The 21664-nt window shown below is 45.4% G+C and overlaps 1 protein-coding gene across 2 annotated transcripts in view; it reads right to left on the bottom strand.

Moving 5' to 3' along the window:
* Positions 1 to 21664, bottom strand: part of Srpk1 (SRSF protein kinase 1) — a 41312-nt gene that overhangs the window by 4215 nt on the left and 15433 nt on the right. For both annotated transcript variants that reach the window (XM_057794767.1, XM_057794766.1), the window contains 12 exons: positions 20989 to 21107; positions 19090 to 19198; positions 18328 to 18415; positions 17478 to 17565; positions 11562 to 11668; positions 10685 to 10850; positions 8526 to 8551; positions 7912 to 8125; positions 7132 to 7542; positions 6606 to 6706; positions 3968 to 4075; positions 2338 to 2407 (listed from right to left, as the gene is read on the bottom strand). In XM_057794767.1, coding sequence (XP_057650750.1) covers positions 2338 to 2407; positions 3968 to 4075; positions 6606 to 6706; positions 7132 to 7542; positions 7912 to 8125; positions 8526 to 8551; positions 10685 to 10850; positions 11562 to 11668; positions 17478 to 17565; positions 18328 to 18415; positions 19090 to 19198; positions 20989 to 21107 — 1607 coding nt within the window. The remainder of the gene's footprint in view (positions 1 to 2337; positions 2408 to 3967; positions 4076 to 6605; positions 6707 to 7131; positions 7543 to 7911; positions 8126 to 8525; positions 8552 to 10684; positions 10851 to 11561; positions 11669 to 17477; positions 17566 to 18327; positions 18416 to 19089; positions 19199 to 20988; positions 21108 to 21664) is intronic.

Raw genomic sequence — 21664 nt, 5'->3', positions numbered from 1 at the left:
TGACACACACACAGCTTTACTTTAGGTCACAAACCTAGCCCAGTGGGTTCTTCCAGCAGAGGAGAGAGCATGACAGCATCCCAGACACCATAGCTAAATAATGACACACACATTTGCCAAATGGCAGCACACGAGCAGACGCCGGGGGATGACCTGAGTTCTGACTGGGGGTGGAATACTAAGGGCAGGTGCTCCTCCCTTTCACATGTTTTAGTTTTCAGTTTGGTGGTGCAAGGCCCTACTCCATGCAGCTCTAGCCAGCACGCATACTCTGTAGCACACGCTCTCTACAGAAGAGATGTGATGGGGCGTCTAAAAGCTCCATCAGTCTACAGCTCTTAACTTCTAAGACAGTGGTTCTCAGCCTTCCTAACGCAGTGACCCATTACTACAGTTCCTCATGTTGTGGAGACCTCAACAATAAAATTATTATAATCACTATTAACTTATTTATTTATACTTTTACCTAATTCTGCTTGTTTTTTGAGGCAGTTTCTCTGTGTAGCTCTGGCAATTCTGGAACTCACTCTGTAGACCAAGCTGGCCTTGAGATCACGAGCGATCTACCTGTCTGCTTCCTGAGCGCTGGGATAAAAGGCGGGCACCACCACAACCATCCCCCCACCACCCTGGGCATATTATTTCCATTGTTACTTCGTAACTAATCTTGCTACTGTTATGAACCATAAGGTCAATATCTGATATGCAGGATATCTATCTGCTGTGACCCCAGTTGAAAGAGTCATTTGACCCCCGAAGGGGTTGAAACCCACAGGTTGAGAACTGTTCTAAGAGAACAAAAGCAAGCAAAAGACAGGAAAGTCAGTGTGGGACACCGTGTGGTGTGACGGGTACCCAGGAAACACACCCTCCCTGCACTGGGCAAACAGACTTGTGTAACCATTTAACTGCTAGCATGTCACTGGCCATTTCCCACAGTCTTTATGAATCTCAGCAAGCTGTGCCGCCTATTAATATCCAAAGGGAGCCACGCCACAGGGCATTCCCGGTCCCACAGAACACAAAGCCACGGGCAAAGCATGGCAGTGGAAGGCACATTCTTCACCCAGGTGCCATCTGCCAGTGCCTTACCCTGCAAACTCACTGCAGAAACCAAGAGGCCAGGCATTTCTGTCGTTATCTTTTTCAATCACCTAGGAATCTGGATAGTGGCTGGCAAAATCAGATGCACCAAGCTGTCTTTCCCATGCCCTCAGGACAGAGCAACTGACAGTATGGGCTTTTCCTACGGGCCACAAAGTTTAAATCCACTATATTTTAATTTAAAATGAAATTCTATACAACTTGAAATAAATAAAACTTTAATTTCTAGAAAAGGGAAATGCTAAATATTATATATGGAGGAGAGTGTCTGCCTCCAAGTGCCACAGTGCTGCAGATTAGATTAAAATTACTGACTTCCAAATCAACACGGAGGCATAAATGGGTGAGTCAGACTTGAGCTGTGGGGAAAAGTCACTGTTCTTTGGATTTTGTTTTGATTTTTTTTTTTTTGTGGCCTTTTAAAGACAGGATTTTTCTGTGTATTCCTGGCTGTCAGGACACTAGTTCTGTAGAGCAGGCTGGTCTTGAACTCAGAGATCCGCCTGCTCCTGCCTTCCGAGTGCTCGAATTAAAGCCGTGCACGCCCAGCTAAAGTCATCGATCTTCAAAGGACGACAAACAGATGTTAAAACTAAGCAACCTATCCACCCCAAACTGGCAAGTAAGTTGTAAGCCAACCAATTGTGGATGTCAGAGCTCTTTAGTATTTCTTTCTATAAAAAAGGATGATCTTTAGCTGGGCATGGTAGTACACGCCTTTAATCCCAGCGCCCGGGTGGCAGAGGCAGGAGGATCTCTATGAATTCAAGGATAGCTTGGTCTATAGAGCAGGTTCCAAGACAGTAAGGGTTGCACAGAAAAACACTGTCGAAAAAAAGAAACAAACAAGGTGATCTCATACAGCCCACGCTGACCTCACACTTGCTGTACATGAGGATGACTTTCAAGTTTCAAGCCTTCTGCCATCTTTCCAGTGCTAGGCTTACAGCACACGCCATCTCCCTTAGTCTGAGCAGTGCTGGAGACTGGGCTCTGGGCTCTTGCATACCAACCATGCACTTCAGCTACTGAGCTGTCAGTCTTTGCTATCATTCTTGTCTTCCTGCATGTTTCCTTAGTGCTGGATGACATCACTACCCCGTCAGCTCATTTCTCCTGTTTCAGTGTCTGGCACACTCCTCCCACAGTGACGAAGACCTCTGTGCCAGGATATGACACTAGTGACCAACAGAAAGAGTAACTACACACCAACAGCGGGAAAAGGGAACTCACCTTCATCTCGTGTGTAATCTTCCCCTGAATGAGGCTCAAACAAATAATCACCTGTGGCTAGTTCAAAGGCCTAAGAAAAAGAGACAGCACACGATAGTATCAAAGAAACAGAATGCCTTTTTCGCAAAGCCTTTTGCTATGTTTTCAAAACTAGATGACCATTTGAAAAACGTCTAAAATAATTAGAATACAGAAAAAGGAAAACACAGAACACAACACCAGAATAATGGTAGCTATACAATATATTATATATATAATAATAGTTTGCATTTGAACAGACAGAAGAGGTTCTGAATGCTCCTTAAAACAATGTTTAAGCAGGGCAGTGGTGGTGCACTTGGAGCACTTGGGAGGCAGAGGCAGGTGGATCTCTGTGAGTTTGAGGCTAGCCTGGTCTACAAAATGAGTTCAAGCACAGCTAGGGCTACACAGAAACCATGTCTTAAGAGAGAGAGAAAAAAAAAAAAACAAATAAAACCAATGTCTAAATTGCATTTTACTCATTAATTAATCCTCAGGATTTGGTGCTCTTTCCCAGCATGCATGTCTCAGAGTTTGAGCTCAGGTGGTCAGCATGAATACATGTGCCTTCACCAACTGAGCCAGCCCGTGGGTCTAAAGTTCTCAAAATTCTAGTCACCAAGAAACCATCTGAAATGACAGATAGTCTAATGCTTCAGATTTCACCATGACATTCTGTGCCCCAGAGGTATGACCCTTCCATATGACAGTGTCCTCCAGGCCAAGTTTCCCTCTGGCCAGCAAAGGGTACAAGTAGGTGTTAGGGAGTCCACGTACAAATCAGGAGAAGAGCAGCTCCCTCCTGTGTTAGAATGTGAAACCGTCTAGAAATGGAATCTACACTCCAGATTACACTGAACACTGAGATTTTCCTAATTTCATGTCTAAATTAACAAAATGTGTGTGTGTGTGTGTATTTTTTTAAGACAATTTTGACTATGTAGCCTAGGATGGTCCTGGATTCTTGCCAATCCTCCTGCCTCACAAGACACAGCGAATTCTCCCCTCTCTTTATTTACTGCTGAGAACTCATGTGCCCACACTCTGATCCCGTGTGACAAAATGAGATCACAATTAAGCTGTGCACACCTGACATCGGGCACCTTCCCTGGTGGTGACACTCCAGCAGGAGAGTGGCCTCCCAGACTCTTTTCTGAGTCTGGCCTTGACCTGTGCCTCAGTGACAAAATATTAAGTTAGTACTCCTGACTCAGGGGCTGTGGTGATCTCCAAATTCATCCTGTAGCCACTAAGTCAGAAGCCTTGTGAAGCAAAGGCACTCGTGGGTAGTCAGGGTCGTGCCCTCAGGGCAATGACCGACTGCGGTACAGGAGCCCAGGCAGGAAACAGCACACCCAGCGAAAGCAGTGATCCACAGACCTGTGGGTGACACAGATGTCTGAGGAGCTGCTGAACGCAGAGAACCCAAGCCTTTCCAGGGGTGTCCCTAGCATGCAAACCAACTAAGAGCTCAAGGACGCTAGTCATCCACCAGTACAAAAGAACAATGCTCAGTTCAGACACACACGGACACACTGGTGACCACTGCGTGTTCCTCTGCAGTTCCTACTGTACTGCTGACAGCACACGGAAGGGCAGCAGGGCTTACCATGCAGGCAGTGCTCCAGATATCAGCAGGCGTGTTGTAGCCAGATCCGATCAGAACTTCCAAAGACCGATACTGCCTTGTCTGGATATCTTCTGTGAAATGCTTGTGCTGAGTAATTAAAAAAGCGCAGAACTTTAACAGCCACACATCTGACAAAGGAACAACTCAGGACTGCTTAATAATGGAGACTGTTCTCGGAAAGTATCATTTTCATGCTGCTAGCCCTGAAACAGCTCTGCCTCACTGCTAGTTCAAATAACTTTAAACAACTAATGAACCTTAACTTCTGTCTGTCTCTGTCTCTCTCTCATTGACCTGTACGCGAACTCAGAGATCTGCCTGCCTCTGACTCTGAGTGCTGGGATTAAAAGCATGTGCCATATTAACCCAGCTAAAGATGACCCTTAGTTTAGTTTAGTCATACAGATTTAGAAATAACAACCAGTGTGGTGATGTACGCCTTTAATCCTAGCTCTTGGGAGGCAAAGGCTGGCAGATCTTTGTGAGTTTAAAGCTAGCCTGGTCTATGTGGTGAGTTCCAGAACAGCCAGGACTACAACGAGACTGTTTCAAAAGGCAAAACAAAGAAATCCAAACCAAGCAAGCAAACAAATAATAAAAGTACACAGAAAAGGGGTCAGCAAGAAGGCTCGGCAGGGGGGGTAGCCTGCCAGCAAGCATGAAGCTCTAAGATGGACCTCTCAGGCCCACCAGGGAGGGGGGAAGGGAAGGAAGGAGAGAGGAAGGTGTCTCCAGCAAATTCTTCTTAATTCCACACAGGTAAACACATGCAGGCTTCCATACAATACAATAGAGGTTAAAGAAAAAAAAAGGCTTAATAATAAAAGACTTAGGGTGAGTCCTGTATAGGAAACGGCACAGAAAGTGAATCCTGGCAGCACGGCCCAGGCTCTGAGGCGCTGCACTAAGGGAGCAAAGAGCACAAGGACTCTAGCATCCCCACCTGGAGATAAACCAGCTACCGGACAGGACACTTACACAAGCAGGGGACGAGGAGCTGGGCCTGCAGGGACACTTACTGAAAGAACACAGATTTAGAAACGAAAAGCCGGGGCTGATGAGAAATGGAATGAAATGTCTGCTGCTCACTACCTGCCAATCCTAGTCGCCGCGCCCCCCCACCCCCCCACACACTCACACAATGGGAGACCCGACTCCCACAGGCTGTCCTCTGACCTCCACATGCATACCAAATTCTCTCTCCAATCCCTGTGCTTTCTCTGGCTACTGATTTCTAGTTTTGTTGTGATACATAAAATTATTCCAGTTGATCCGTCTCTACTGTTAGGATGTGTCCTAGCACATCTATTTTAGAGGCTGAGTGTGACCCCCAGCACATAAGAGACAGGCAGGATACTACACAGGAGGAGCTCGGGAATGCAGACAGGGTAAGCCAGCTTAAAAATGGCTAGGCCCAGGTTCAGTCAGAGACCCTGAGTTAAAGAAGGGCTTTTCAGAGCTGGGTGATAATGGCACAGGCCTTTAATCCCAACACTTGGGAGGGAGAGGGAGTTGGATCTCTTATAAGTTCAGAGCTATTTCCACCAAAGCCAGAGCTACACAGAGAAATTTTGTCTCAAAAGAACGAAACAAAACAGTCCTAAACAAGCCAAGTAGTCCCAGCATTTGGGAAGCAGAAGCAGAAGCAGGCAGATCTCTGTGAGGACAGCTTGGTTCACAGAGCAAGTTCCAGAACAGCCAAGACTACACAGAGAAACCTTGTCTCACCCCCCCCAAAAAACTTGTTTAACAAGATATAAAAGATACTATATAGCACATAACCACAACTACAACCAATAAAAAACCTTCCTTAACTAGATATAAAAGATACCATATAGCAAATAAAAATCCATAATTACATATATTCTGAAGGTAAGTCTTACAGCACTGTTCATCAAAAGCCTTTCAAAGAACATAAAGCAGCACACAGCTACTGATGCAGCAGCCCATGTGCGACCTGACCTCGGGGCAGCTGCTCAGGACACTGCACAGACACTGTCTGTAAGAGCTCCGGGTATAGTGACTAGGGCACTCACAGCACTACAGTCACACAGCCACTGAATCTCACCAATCACTGGTGAACAAAATATGAAATGAATTTAAACACATCACTGAAAGTGGCCAGGCAGTGGCGGTGCACGCCTTTAATCCCAGCACTCGGGAGGCAGAGGCAGGTGAATCTCTGAGTTCGAGGCCAGTCTGGTCTACAAGAGCTAGTTCCAGGACAGGCTCCAAAGCTACAGAGAAACCTTGTCTCGAAAAACCAAAAAAAAAAAAAAAAAAAAAAAGAAAAGAAAAGATGAATGTTCACTTTGAGAATGGAGCTGTGGTTGGGGAGGGAAGGAACATGGGCACCAAGGTGTCGAAGTAAATAAGGGTAAGGTCGAACCAGTGGACGTGACTGCAGCTGAGTAATGGGGGACTTGGGGACTTGACACTCATGTTTCAAATATCAACTTCCATTCCATATGTTCATAAATATCGAACTTTTCCAAAATAAAGGAAAAATGAAATACTTAGTAAAATACAGTCCATAAACATAGATGTCTTAGTGTAACTAAGCCAACTGTCCTCACCCAGTCATTCTAAAGACAGCAATGAAATAGGTGTGACTTACCACCCAGCAGGCATTCCCAAGATCTGCGATCTTCACTTTGAGTTTTTCTGCATTTTTTGGCTCAAGGGGATTAATAAGAAAATTTCCAGCAGTGAATTTTCCTACAGACAACAGCCATTATCAGTAAAAGGGTTTAATGAACACAAGATACCCTAAGGGAAACAAAGGTCTACAAGTTACTACTTAGAGGCCCCTCCTCCAGCCTCTAATGAAACTTTCTAAGACTTTCTAAGTTTCTAGAGCACAAGGCCCCTGTAAAGCTATGACTGCAATGCTCTATATCCATCTCGTTAGCCACAGATTTACACACTACAAGTAACTTGGACAACTGCTTCCTAGAGATGGAGCTCAGAGGTCGTTTTTGCCCAGAGTACACAAAGTCTGGTCCACTCCACCCCCACCACTGTAACAAACACCTCCTTCCCCACGAAATATCCAAACTAGATGCCTGCTGTGAAAATGCAGTTTGCCTACAAATTCAAGAGCGCACTGTGCAGGGCAGGGCAGTGGGGTGTCTGTGTGGTACCTTTGTTGTCCAGTGGTCCATTGTGTTCCTGCTCATCCCCAGAAGGTATCTCTGCCCGAATGCTCTCTTGAAGTTGGCTGATGTCCTGCTCACTGAGCGACTGGTCTACAGAGGAAGACTGGCACACCATGGTCTCTGACACCTCAGAGGTCACGGCTGTGCAAGAGTCTGTTTCTTGAGATGCACTGCTGTCTCCATTTGGGGAGTTTAGGAAACTAGGTTCCTGCTTCCCAGTGTGGGCATCACAGTCATTAGCATTATGGAGATCCTCGTTAAGCCTCAATGTTTCATTATTACTGTTTTCAGTGTAATTAACGATTCCAATTACTCCATTGCAATTAATTTCTGTTGTACCACCCTCTACACCACGTTCCGTGAGTGTCTGATCCTGGCCAATGGAACTTGACTCTTCTAAGGAACAAACAGAAAAGGACGCATGTGTGTATGTGCCAGTGAACAACAGAACAATTCTCACAAGGCTAAACTAGCTTCTAGAGCTTTTACTAAGTGCCATAAACACAAGATTAACAGCCCCCTGACACCTACTGATGGGAGGACAAAGATCTCATCCTCACCCAATGGCTACAAAGTCTCTCTCTACCTCTGGAGAAGAGAGCAACAAGTCACGCTTTCCTGTCATCTGCCTGGCATTATCATAGATCTCAGCTCTTACAGGACACCCCCAGAGATGAGCTGGACACGAAACCACACATTATAGAACAGTGATTAAACCGGTGCTCAGGTATGCCATCAAGTCATTGTTCAACGCTCTATTTATACCAAGTTTCTCTTGGGTCATTTTATTAGGTGGGTTCTCTGTCAAGGGTCTTTCAACAGGACTCTCTGATGCTTCTTGCTTGTTAGGTCTTTTTTGCCCAGGGCCCGACTCTTTCTCCATTTCCTCAATTTCCTGCATTCGCTTCTCTAGTAATTCTGCCTGGCGCTTCTGCTTCTTCTTCAATTTCTTCTTCTTATTCTTTGACATTTTGTCAGCCTGGCGGAGATCACAAACAGATAAAGTCTTCAGGTGGCTAATCCATTACCCCTGGTTGGAGACAACTGTTAACTTTAATTATTTCCTAATTAAATTCCACTCTTTCCCTAGCATTCCATTAACGTAAATGCGCAGAACTGTTATGAAATTGAACAAATGGCACTAGCAAGTTTCCATCTTCTGTGTATTCTGGGGGCTGGGTCTCTCAGGCACCTCTATTCACAGAACCCTCACCAGTACCAACTCGCTGACGGCGCAATGAGAATACTGGAGAAAACCATGGAGGGCAGGAATGGTCCTTTTCCCTGGTTTCCACTCTAAGTAAACTATGCCCATCAGTATCATGACCATGCCCAGCACCCAGGAGTTAAACACAGAAGCACTGTATGCTTATACTTACTGGCTTAGGCTGCGGAGCAGTACTGACTGAAAAGAAAAGAGAAAAAACAGGTAAGAACCCTGGCACAGACAGGCAGAATGCAGACTGGGAAAAGACACTGCCAGGTGGAGGCTCATCCCTCCCACAGCCTACTTTCTCTAAGTGATGCTGAGTAAGTTGCATTTTTTTTTTTTGAGACAGGGTTTCTCTGTGGTTTTGGAGCCTGTCCTGGAACTAGCTCTTGTAGACCAGGCTGGTCTCGAACTCACAGAGATCCGCCTGCCTCTGCCTCCGGAGTGCTGGGATTAAAGGCGTGCGCTACCACCGCCGGCTCAAGCTGCATTTTTTAAAGGAAAACAAACATACATATAAAGAGGCCAAATTTTATCTACGAAGTTTGGTTTTTTTGGGGGGTGGGGAGGTTTTGAGACAGGGTTTCTCTGTAGCTTTTGGAGCCTGTCCAGAAACTAGCTCTTGTAGACCAGGCTGGCCTCGAACTCATAGAGATTCACCTGCCTCTGCCTCCCAAGGGCTAGAATTAAAGGCAAGTGCCATGATCACCTGACTAAAGAAGTGTCTTAAAGACAGGGCCTCATCATGCAGACCTGGCTGACCTGAACCTTCCCATGTGCCTATTTGCTGAGACTAAAGGTGCCCACCATTGTGTCCCCAGTGCAGCAACCTGTAAAGACTGTAAACTGGGGGGCTGGAGAGATGGCTCAGAGGGTAAGAGCACTGGCTGCTCTTCCAGAGGTCCCGAGTTCAATTCCAGCAACCACATGGTGGCTCACAACCATCTGTAATGAGACCTGGTGCCTTCCTTGCCAGCAGTACATTGGATGCTTAATAAATAAATAAATAAAATAAAAAAAAAAAAAAGACTGTAAACTGTTCTCCACCAGTACCCATCTACCCAGAGCAGCTTCCTATTTAATTCCACAAGTGGTTCTGCTCAGAACTGCTCCCCATGCACAAGCACCCAGGTTTCCCGTCTCTTCAAGGCTCCCTTCTGTACTTGTCAGTTCTATTTAAAAAGAAAAAAAGTATAGCCATTGTGTTAACACACATGGCGGGGGTGGGGGTGAGGTGCTTCGTGCCACAATGCACATGTGTGGGAGTCAAAGAACTCTATGGAGTCAGTTCTCAATTTCACCCTTCTATGGGATCCTGTCACCAGGCTTGCACTGCAGACCCTTTTACCTGCTGGGTCACTAAGGTTAATCTAGGCGACACAGAGAGCTAAATAAACACCATTAGGTACAGCCAATAGACCAGCTTAGGCATGGCGTCCATCCTCCTTTCCTGGCTGTGGTTTGTATGACATAAATCCAGTCTTTCCATCTTTTAACATTGAACCCCACTCATCAGCTTTTATCTCATCCCTTCTTCCTTGACAAGCGGTGTTAACACAATTACACTACTAAAACTGGAACCCGCCCCTCACGTGGAAAAACTGCAATCACCTCCCACTGAGCACAGTGCTGTGGGGAGTTACCAACTGCTTCAATGGAAAATTTAAAACCCACAATTCCTGTTTAAGGGAAAATGAAACCAAGTGACTTGGTCCCAGTCTCATATATGAAGACAAACCAGCAGCTCTCCTGGCCATGGGGTGACTGAGCATGTGTGAGCACCGCGAGCTACCCAAGGAGCAGCCAGTGTCACACACAATTGCTACAATCCAGGCACGGAGGCGCCTGAAGCAGAAGGATCAGGAGTTCAAATTTAGCTTGGGCTAGTGTTTAACAAGACTCCTAAATTAAAATTAGGGTCAGAAAGATGGTTTGGCAGGTAACGATGCTGCTGATCCTAACAACCTGGATCTGATCCCCAGGCCCACATGGTGAAGAGAACCGACCCCTTCAAGTTGTTCTAACGTTCACACACAAAAAAGCTGCCCCTACAAAGTAAAGAAGGTCAATAAAAATATAAAGTCTACCAAATAAAACCACTTTAAAACTATAATGTAAGACAGCTATTTTACTATAAAGCATATTTTTTTTATCTAAAAACAACCCCCCACTTTCTTCCCATCTGGAAGAAATACTGAAGTCTTTTGAATGTTGCTATATTTCTAAAATATTTATCGGTAAGTGAGCAGTGTTCATTCCACTGTCTTGCGACCAAATACAAACAGAAATTCCTCCTGCAGTTCTGATTGAGCCAAGCTCCCCACACACCTGCAGACCCAGAAGGAGGTGGGGCTCCAGATCGTTGCCATTCTGTAGCTTCAGCAGCCAGTCTCCGAATGTACTGGTCGTTCACTGACAACAAGATGTTTTCTGGTTTGATATCAGTGTGGATGATCCGGCACTTGGTGTGTAAGTAATCCAGACCCTGTAGCACCTGAATGGGAATAAAACAGAAGCCTCACAAATAAATAAAACTAAAAACAAACAAACAAACAAAAAACCAAGTTTTCCTGGGGGAGTGGGAAGAAATCACAACCCACTTAAAACAGAGAGATGGAGAAATGGCTCAGCAGCTCTTCCAGAGGACCCAGGTCTGATTCCTAACACCCAAAGGGCAGATCACAACCACCCCTTAAACTCAAGTTTCAGGGAATGCAGTGCCCTCTTCTGGCCTCCGCTTACACCAGGCATACATGACACACAGACATGTAGGCAAAACACTCATGCACATTTATATTTTTGGTTGTGAGCCTAGCCTTTAACGGCTGAGCCATCCCTCCAGGCCTCATGCACATTTAAATAAAATAAAATAAAAAAGCAGAAGCACAATGCCCAGTTTTTGTATCTGGCATTAATCAGGGACCAAACTTGGGTGTGTGCACGCATGCGGCAGACACTTTTCGAGGGAGTCATTTCCCAGCCTCAATCCTTGTTTCTAAAATAAGAATTTTGTTAGAAACAGAAAACACCTGATATGTTTATATAGAAAGATACAATAAGCCAGGTGTGGTGGTTTATGATTTAAACCCAGCACCTAGGAGAAAGGCAGGCAGAGTTCCGGGGCAGCAGGGTCCACACAGTGAGGTCCCCTAGAGAGACAGAGGGGAACGGAGGAATTCCACACAGCAAGGACCAACATACATACTTGCTGAATAATCTTTTTGACACAAGGCAGCGGAAGCCCCTGGTAGTTGGACTTGATGATCCACTTGAGTAGATGGTGTCCCAAAACTTCAAACACCATGCAGATGTCTGGGGCTCATTAAGGAAGAAAAGGTAGGCGAGACGTGGATTCAATTCCTAAGTCCCTTTCAGTCACAGAACTACCTTGAAAACACAAAGCTGTTGACAATGACGCGACACCACCAACAGCCACAAGGAAGGCCGTCTGGGACTGAGTGCGCACATTAACACACTTGGGCGGAAGCAAAGGAGAGTCTGATGTGAAGCAGACAGAACAGCAGGCTCAGGGTCGGGCTCAGGCCTCTTCTGCAATGACAGGCTACACTCCCACCCTCACAGGCTCAAAAGTCAAGAACACGCTCTTCTTTAGCACAGAACTTAACTGAAAAGAAGGAAATGCCAACGTGTTCTTCTGTGTCTCTACTAGTGTGGAGCATACCTAGTGTTCTGAGAGAAGACAAGTGCCCCAGCACTGGGCTACCCCTCTCCACCAACATTTCTAAAAACAGGACTCTGACTTAATGTTCAGCCCGATACCTCTGTACCGCTCTTCACGCCAGTATACCACACGCAGCAAGCACAAGCCCTGAGGCAGCGCAGAGGCTTGGCAGCCATGCTGATACTGCCAATCCCATCTTCATTACAGCCTGGAAAGCCAAGCAACAAAAGGAAGCCTAGTTTCCCAAGAAACGGCCAAATCCCAGGCTCGTTACAGGGTGGAGGAACAAGAAGCCCTTAGTGTTCGAATAGCACCTGCTACTATGCAGTCCAGGTTGCCCTGATCTGGGGCGTGGAAGAAGCACCACTTAGAGGTACATTATAAGTTAGTATTGTTATTCCCCAGAAGGCCCCTGAGGGTAGCGCGCCAGGGAAACTACATTTGACGCACTCACTTGGGGGACCCTTTAAAAGGCTGAAATGCCGTCTGTTCGCTCTCTTTTTCCCCTTCTCTCCTGCACGCCTCAATAAACCTTGCGCGCCATGTGAGTTTTGTTGTGTCTTGCGTCCTCCTTTCGCGGCTAAGAAGACTAAGAAGACGAAGAACAAGACAAGACAACAGAAGAGAAGAACAAGTATAGCAGTTGAAAATGAAAATTAATGCAAACACAGGGTTTGAGGAGGGGCAGGAGAATCCAGAGCCAAAGAATAGACAGAAGCAGCGGTAACACAAACACAAAATTCCTGCTTCCAATCACAGCGATGAAGACTAAAACCACCTGTAAAACCTGCAGGTAAACACAGACGATTGGTTATACAAGGAATACGGGCTTGCTCACTACAGGGCACGCCTCACACCACATGCTGACGCCATATAACAAAGGGCACACACCTCTCAGGGCAACCAACAGAAACTGACCAGCCTGAGGAAATAACTAGACAGACCTAAATTCAGGCACAAAACAAGCAGACTTTATTTAAGGGGGAGTCCTGAGACTCCCGACAGACTGTGGGTTGCAAATCTGGGCAGAACAACTCACTGAATTAGGCACCAAAGGCAAAGCTAGACCATGGTGATTTGCTGGCACTTCCTCCCCCAGCACCCGAGTGAGCAAACAGGGAGGCAAAGCTCTCTCAACTATTTCTCCAGCATCATGCCTGCCCGTGTGCCACCATGCTCCCCACCATGATGAAAATAGACTAAGCCTCTGAAACTACAAACAAGCAAATTATGAAATGCTTTTCTTTATAAGAGCTGCGTGGGACATAAGTCTCTTCAGAGCAGCAGAAAACTAAGACATTGACACCCTAACAGATAAGCAGACACCTGAGGCAGGGGTATTGCTACAAAGGCCTGGAATTGTTTGAAACACCAAACACACCCCGACAGGGAGCTGAAATTTCACAACACACAAACACTGGTTAGTAGGGTGTTTCTGTAGTGTAGCGGATATCACGCTGGCCGCCAATTAGCAAATGAGGGGTTGTGTTTGGATGACAGTTACTAGGGGGTCAAAGACATCTGAAGATGACTGTTTAGGTCACACTGGTCATAGTTAAGTTCTACATAAAATCACATTATATAATTTCCTCAGTCATGTATCATTTATAGGTTTTGTTTCATCTTTCTTCATCAGGGTACGGTGGGCTGAGACAGGATGTGACTGGTGTTGAGACTGAGATTTTGGTGCTAGTTTCTCAGAGTTGCTTTTGTGTTTGGGCAGACAGTCGAGCCACTCGACTAAACCATGCCGACAACACTGGAAGACTATTCTGAGACATGAGGACCACATTGAATGACCCACAGCAGGTCAATGTTGGGTTTCTGATGGAATGGGTTGTTAACTATGCACAGCGAATGACTAAGCCATTCATGGGATGAGATGCTGTGCTATGGCTTCAGGACAGTAGGTGACAGGGCAGCAGATGGCTATTTGTTAGCACTTCATTACCGGAGCATTTGGAAAATGACAAGAGAACCAAGTAAAAGGGACTGTAAACAAGCCAAAGGGCAGAGAAAGCAGCATGTGGCGACACATGCCTTCCACGGACTGAGGCTCACCTCGATGAGCCTCTAGAGCAGACTCAGGCCAGCCAGGGTCACAGGATGAGGCCAGAGCTCCAATATTTCCTTTCAATTTTGTTATAACCGAAGCAGATAACTAAATGTTAGAAACAGTTTTACAAACTATCCTTTTCTAATTTCTTTTTCTTTTTTTGAGACAGAGTTGCTCTGAAAATCACGCTATAGACCATTGGCCTCAAACTCTCAGAGATCTGCCTGCCTCTGCCTCTGCCTCCCGAGTGCTGGGATTAAAGCAATGTGCCACCATGCTTGGTCAAACTACGTCTTCTAATCAGGTTAAATTTAAAAGATTTAAGGCTATAATTACTAATTGTTAGTTTTTTGGCGGTAAGCATCAGTAACAGCGGGGGGTGGGGGGGTGACACTCCCTAAAAGGTTGAAAGTTTTGTGTCAAGTTAAGGGAGCTTGAATTGTGTACTAAAAATATTACTTTGGAGCCAGGGGTGGTGGAAACCTTTAGTTCCAGCACTCAGAAGGCAGAGGCAGGCAGTTCTCTGTGAGTTCAAGGCCAGCCTGGTCTACAAAGAGAGTTTCAGGACAGCCAGGGCTACACAGCGAAACCTTGTCACGGCACTACCACCTCCAGCCCCCCGCCCCCTGGACCTTCCAAATGGCTCACTGGCTTAGGGCTGTAGAGATACTTGCCACTAAAGCTTCATGACGAGTTCAATCCTCAGTTCCAGAAAGAACTGACTCCGAGTTCTCCTCTGACCTCCAGTTTGTCATGATCCTGACATGTCTGCATGTGCAATGATAAACTTGAAAGTTACTAGGTTGAGTTCTGTGGGCAGCACGATACCTAACAGCTACCTGCTAATTTCAGGTAGATAGGTATATGTGGGGTACATGCTACTATGACATGGTTTTAGATTAAGTAACAGGCAATTTTGCACAAACAGCTATATGTGGGGTACACGCTGCTATGATATTGCTTGAGATTAAGAAATAAGGCCTGAAGCTGGGCGGTGGTGGCTCACACCTTTAATCCCAGCACTCAGGGAGTCAGAGGCAGGTAGATCTCTGTGGGTTTAGGCCAGTCTGGTCTACAAAGCGAGTTCCAGGACAACCAGAGGTACAAAGAGAAACCCTGTCTCGAAGGAAGAAATACAAACAAACAAAACAGGCCTGAGGTGGGTGGAGAGATGGCTCAATAGTTAAAAGAGCACTGGCTGTTTTTCAAGGACTGGGATTGATTCCTAGCTCCCTCAAAGTGGTTAATAGCTCTTTCTAACCCTCTTCTGGTCTCCACAGGCACTGCATAATGTCTCCATACAAGCAAGTTAAATACTCATACACATTGGGGGGCAGGGCACAGATATGGAGGGCCCAGTGAGAACTACTCTCCCTCGCTCCTGGGTGCTGAAAGAGCAGTTTCAAATTTTTATCTCAGTAATTACTCCCATTGTGAGCACAGCTGGCTGTGGCTCATTGCACATCCCGTGTAGTTAGCTACCCATAAATCTAAACTTAAGACATGTTGAGCCCCTTATTATAGGATGTAAACGCCCCATTTAAATTTTAAGTATTTAACTTACTTTATGTATGTTGTTTTCCCTGAGTGTGTGTGTGAGACTGTGTCTATGTATGTTTGTTCCACATGGCTACAGTGCCCAAGAGACCAGAAGAGGATATCCGATGCCCTAGAGCTGAAGTTACAGGTGTTAGTGAGCTGCCATGTGGGATTGAACCTGATGATCTTCCTGGAAAACAGTAAAAAGAGTTCTTAGTCCCTGGCCCTTCTCCAGCCCCCATTTAAGTTCTATAACATAGGGGCTGGAGAGATGGCTCAGAGGTTAAGAGCACTGGCTGCTCTTCCAGAGGTCCTGAGTTCAGTTCCCAGCAACCACATGGTGGCTCACAACCATCTGTAATGAGATCTGGTGCCCCCTCCTGGCCTGCAGGCATACATGGAGGCAGAACACTGTATACATAATAAATCTTTTTTTTAAAAAAAAAAAAGTTCTATAACATAACAGACAACAGTTCACACTCTCTTTACTACTAAGACCTGTTGAAATACATAAGAATATTTTTCATGAAAAAATTTACATGATGGCCAGGCATAACAGTCTGTGACCCCCAACCCTTGGGAGGCAGAAGCAGAAGAATTTTCATTTGAGACTAGCCCAGTGAGACTACATAGTGAGATCAAAGTCAGCCTGGGCTACATGGTAAGTCCTTGTCTTTTATTTATTTTTAAAAAGTACTTCCCCTTAAGCCACAAAGCTACTTACCATTTTTAGATCTTGATGTTCTTTGCAAAGGGGAATGAGTGAGTAATATTCTAAAGAAGACGCAGAACAAATAGACATAACCCATATGTGTGCCTTGATGCCCACAATAAAGAAAAGGATGTTATTATTATTTACCTTAAGCACAGATGCTGAGTGCATACAGCTAGCATCTTTCTTTGGTAATGAATTATTTCATGATTAATTAGCCTGATTATCTTGAGTTCCACCCCCAGAACTCATGCTTGAAAGAGAACCAACTTTTGAATGTTACTTTCTGGTATGCACATGTGTGCGCGCATGTGCGCGCGCGCCCACACACACACACACACACAGGAAAAATAACTGACTTCTGAGCATATTTTCCGACACAAACATACATATGAGGTTAGAAGAGAACTCGGAGGAGTCGGTTCTTTCCACCACAGGGAACTGGGGATTAAAGAAATAAACTGAGGGCTGCCTGGAGAGATGCCTCAGAGGGTAAGAGCACTGGCTGCTCTTCCAGAGACCACAAGTTCAATCCCAAGCAACCACATGGTGGCGCATAACCATCTGTAATGAGACCTGATGCCCTCTTCTGGCGTGCAGGCAGACATACAGAGCACTGTATACATAATAAATATATTTCAAAAACAAAAACTGAGGGCTAGAGCGGTGGCTCAGTGATTAGGAGCACTTGATGCTCTTGCAGAGGACCTGGGTTCAATGTCCGTTACCCACATGGCAACTTACAACTGTCTGTAACTCAAGTTCCACGTTATCTGATACCCTCCTTCTGATCTCTGCGGGCACTGCACACATGTGGTGCATATACATACATACAGGCAACACACCCATACACATAGTTTAAAAAATAATAAAATTGGGGGCTGGAGAGATGGCTCAGAGGTTAAGAGCATTGCCTGCTCTTCCAAAGGTCCCGAGTTCAATTCCCAACAACCGCATGGTGGCTCACAACCATCTGTAATGGAGTCTGGTGCCCTCTTCTGGCCTGCAGGCATACACACAGACAGAATATTGTATACATAATAAATAAATAAATAAATAAATAAATAAATAAATATTTAAGAAAATAATAAAATTGAAAAGAAAGAAAAAACATTGAGTTCTTAAAGGATACGTGTTCCATTAACACCTGATATTTTAAAGTCATCTAGTAGTTGAACAACCATTTCTCCATTTGGATCGTTCGGGTCTGAATTGCGAACCTGGATTGGAAAGAAGCCGTATTAGCACAAGTGAAGCAATCAACAGGGAGGAGCAGGCTGGCTGAGCCTCACTACACACTGCTGTTACCCCAGTTCACGATAAAAAGGACAAGAAAGGCTTCCGGTAAGATAAACGTGTTTTCAGGTATAAACCCAATCAAAGATACTGTATTTGTTCTGGGTCGGTCAGGGGTTATTGAGCTGTGGGTCGTGGCCCCTTTGTCAAACTTATATCTCTAACAGTATTTACATCATGATTCCTAATAGTAGCACAATTACAGCTGTGAAGTAGCATCAGAAACAACTGTATGTCTGGGGTCACCACAGCATGAGGAACTATTAAAGGGTGGCAGTGTCAGCAGGCTGAGACACTGCTCTAGGCAGTGTCTCTTTTGACGGTCTTACTATGCTAGCTGTGAACTCAGAGACCGGCATGTCTCTGCCTCCCAAACGCTGGGTCTAAAGGCATGCGCCACACCAGGCAGCCATGTCTTTATGATATACAGTAGGCATCACAAACTTATGTAACTTTTCCTTTGACCAGGGATATGAAAGGCACTCAAGGCAGGGCTGTGTATAAAGTTCTGCTTACCGGAAATGACGGGGAATCTAACCACGGAGTCTATCAATCCCTACAACATGCAGGGAGCAAACCCTTCATCTTCCTGTAGCTCCAAGGAGCACTGAGTCTGTAGTAGCCCTTGTCTATGTGATGCTGAGACCGGGCACAGACTCCATGCCACACGATGACCTCACACTTACTGATTTCAGCAGTCGGATTTCATCTAGTGCTGTTTCTGTGTAATGTTCGGCACTTTTAACTACTTTCATTGCCACAAACTTCTTTCCCCTAAAAAAAAAAAAGAAAAAGAACAATGAAAACAATTCAGACTAAATTACTAGATTATCCATCTTTTATCTTTATAGCTAAGATTTAGTGGTGAATGATAAAATGAAGATTATCGTGCACCTAGGAGTGGCACAAACTGGTCAGACTGAGCTAATAGAAGGCGTGCCAGGTAATCTCAGACACTGAACATCTTCTCTAGTTAACGTCCACCTTCTGATTATGCAGACAGCTAAAATCCTTCATCACACAGTTAAGACGTTATCGTAAAATAATTTTGCATTGGTTGGCCTAATTACCTGGATTTTTAACTCTACTCCAGTGAGAAGACAACGATGATCTCCATTATACAGCATTAATATGTGCACAGCCTTGAACCTGGCAGTGCCACCCGCTTTACTGGCAAATTTATTAGTCAGTCTCTTGCCCCTGGGATGGAGAGGCAGTGTGACTGACTCTTCGTAACGGGGAGGCCGAGGGCTGGCCACAGACAAGCCCACTGTGCTTCTGTAGCAACCTGTGCCACAATGAAACCCACTATGTGTAATCAGCATACGGATGCTAATTATTTATCTATAAAAAAGGGACACAACCTAGAGACAGACCTAGATCACCTCTCGGATGTCAGACAAAACATGAAGTTTATCTCAGTCCTTCCCAGAGTCACGCAAACTTACAGAATATCCCATGATAACCACACTGTTGAAAAGTGTCCCCAGCCCAGCTTCCGGATCACATGGTATCTCCCGTTAAACAGATCTCCAATTTTCACAAGGTGATAACCTCCTGAAAGAAATGGGGGGGGGGCTTAGCAGAGGAACCCTCATACCTTGCATCCTGTCAGTACCACGCACCATTTCTGAAGTCTACCATGATCCACCTAGGAGACTCTTCAGTCAAACCCCCCAGTGTCACTCATCTCGCTGCAAGGAAACTGACCCCGATGATCTGCATTACCTCAGCCTGTGCTCACAGTCTAATACTGCTGGTCCCTCAAAAGCCCAAAGATCTACTATAAAAGAAACCAATCTACTATACTGGTCACCTCAAAAATTTTTAAAACAGTAAGTCAAGCAGTGGTGGCATGCATACACCTTTAGTCCCAGCACTTGGGAAGCAGAGATAGATGGATCTCTGTGAGTTTGAGGACAGACTGGTCTACAAAGTGAGTTCCAATCACCAGTATTAATTTAACTGAAAACACCCACACACAAACAAACCAGAAAACAGTAAGATCTGTTCTTCTAAATATAGGCCAACATGGTGAGTTCCAGGCCAGCCACACAATGAGACCCAGCTCTACCCCCTTACCAAAACTCCCTAAAACAAAACAAACAGAAAGAAAGAAAGAAAGAAAGAAAGAAAGAAAGAAAGAAAGAAAGAAAGAAAGAAAGAAAGAAAGAAAGAAAACAGAAAAGATGCCTTAGATGCACGTATCAACACTTCTTTGTTTGTTGGAAAAAGGTCCAAGCTCTCGTAGCCAGCAAAGCAGATAGATCCTCTACCGCGTGTATTCTAAGGATCCTGGGAAACTGCACCAGCTGGATCTGATTGCCCAGCTACACTCAGCCATCATCACCATGAGAAAAAGGATTACATCATGGTATTTTTTTTTTTTGGTTTTTCGAGACAGGGTTTCTCTGTAGCTTTGGTGCCTGTACTGGAACTAGCTCTTGTAGACCAGGCTGGCCTCGAACTCACAGAGATCCGCCTGCCTCTGCCTCCCGAGTGCTGGGATTAAAGGCGTGCGCCACCACCGCCCGGCCATCATGGTATTTTTCAAAACTCTATATGCCAGCCCAGTGCAGGGGTGTACACCTACAATCACAGCACACACAGGCCAGACTGGGTTCCAGAGCCAGCTCTAGTACTGGTGTGCCACTCTCTGAAACCATCAGAGGGAAACATGGACTGTCACTCTCAGAGGAAAAGAGTTCTCCTTTTCTAAATCAATCAATCTATCTATCTATCTATCTATCTATCTATCTATCTATCTATCTATCTATCTATCTATCTATCTATCTATCATCCATCCATTCATCCATCTTTTAGAGACAGGATCTCTCTACATAGCCCTGGCTGTCCTGGAACTTGTTCTGTAAAACAGGCTGGCCTTGAACTCACAGAAGAGATGTGCCTGTCTCTGCTTCCCAAATGCTGGGATTAAGAGAGTGTACCACCACTGCCTGGCCTGGAAAATTTTTAAAAGGGTTGAGTGCAGGGGGCACCTGACTATTAATTCTGGCCCTAGTGTGACCCTAGCACTGCCAACAAGTTTAAAAACTTAACCAGGGAGTGGAGAGATGGCTTAGCAGTTAAAGAGAGCAGGCTATCCTTCTAGAAGACCTGGATTCAATTCCCAACACCCACGTGGAAGCTCACAACTGTCTGCAACTCCAGTTCTAGGAGATATGGCATCCACAACCCAAATGCAGGCAGAACATTAATGCACATAAAAGTAATTATTTAAGCTACATATAAAACTAAGAGTCAACACTATTTTCTGCATCTTTCAAAGACAGAGACAGAGCAAGCAGGCACCACAAGGAGCACAGCCCAACACCTTACATGCACACCTTTACAGTAGTCATTGGGGTCCTCCTGCTCATCATCGTCAGACCCCAGGATCTCCTCCTCCTGCTCGGGGATGTCACTCTCGGAGTGGGGTGCAGAGCCTCGGTGCTGAGTTTCAGGCCTGAGAAATGACATAACATGTTAACTCGGAAGTTGGGCAGTAGTGGCACACACCTTTATTCCCAGCACTCAGGAGGCAGGGGAACTCTGTGAGTTTGCAGCCAGCCTGGTCTACAAGAGCTAGTTCCAGGACAGCTAGGGCTATACAGAGAAATCCTGTCTTGAAAAACCAAAAAAAGAAAAAAAAAAATCCCATTAGACAGCAGAGAGGACCTTAAGAGGCGTCACTACCCACCCCACCCCACCCCACCCCATATCAAAGGCGGCCTCAGAAAAGAGATGGTTAGCAGGTCCATAGTGACTAAGGAAGAGCTAGGAAATGAAATAAAGTATTAATATTCAAACACATCAGTGAGAAAACCACTAGATTTTCTTCACTCTGTGGCTTTTTTTACCTATAATATTTTACACACTCCGGAAACACATTTGTCCCCTGCTTTTCTTTGCCCATCTCTATGTGGTCTCCCGGGTCACCACGAGGTTCCTTAGGTAGAGCACTACTTATTCTGGCATTCTGTTTAGCTCGCTTCTGAACCACACTACTGAACAGAAAAATGT

Source organism: Chionomys nivalis, chromosome 19 (genome assembly GCF_950005125.1).
Source record: "Chionomys nivalis chromosome 19, mChiNiv1.1, whole genome shotgun sequence".
Taxonomy (NCBI): Eukaryota; Metazoa; Chordata; class Mammalia; order Rodentia; family Cricetidae; genus Chionomys; species Chionomys nivalis.
The sequence above is the reverse complement of the archived record's forward strand: the minus strand, read 5'-3'. Positions and strand labels throughout refer to the sequence as shown.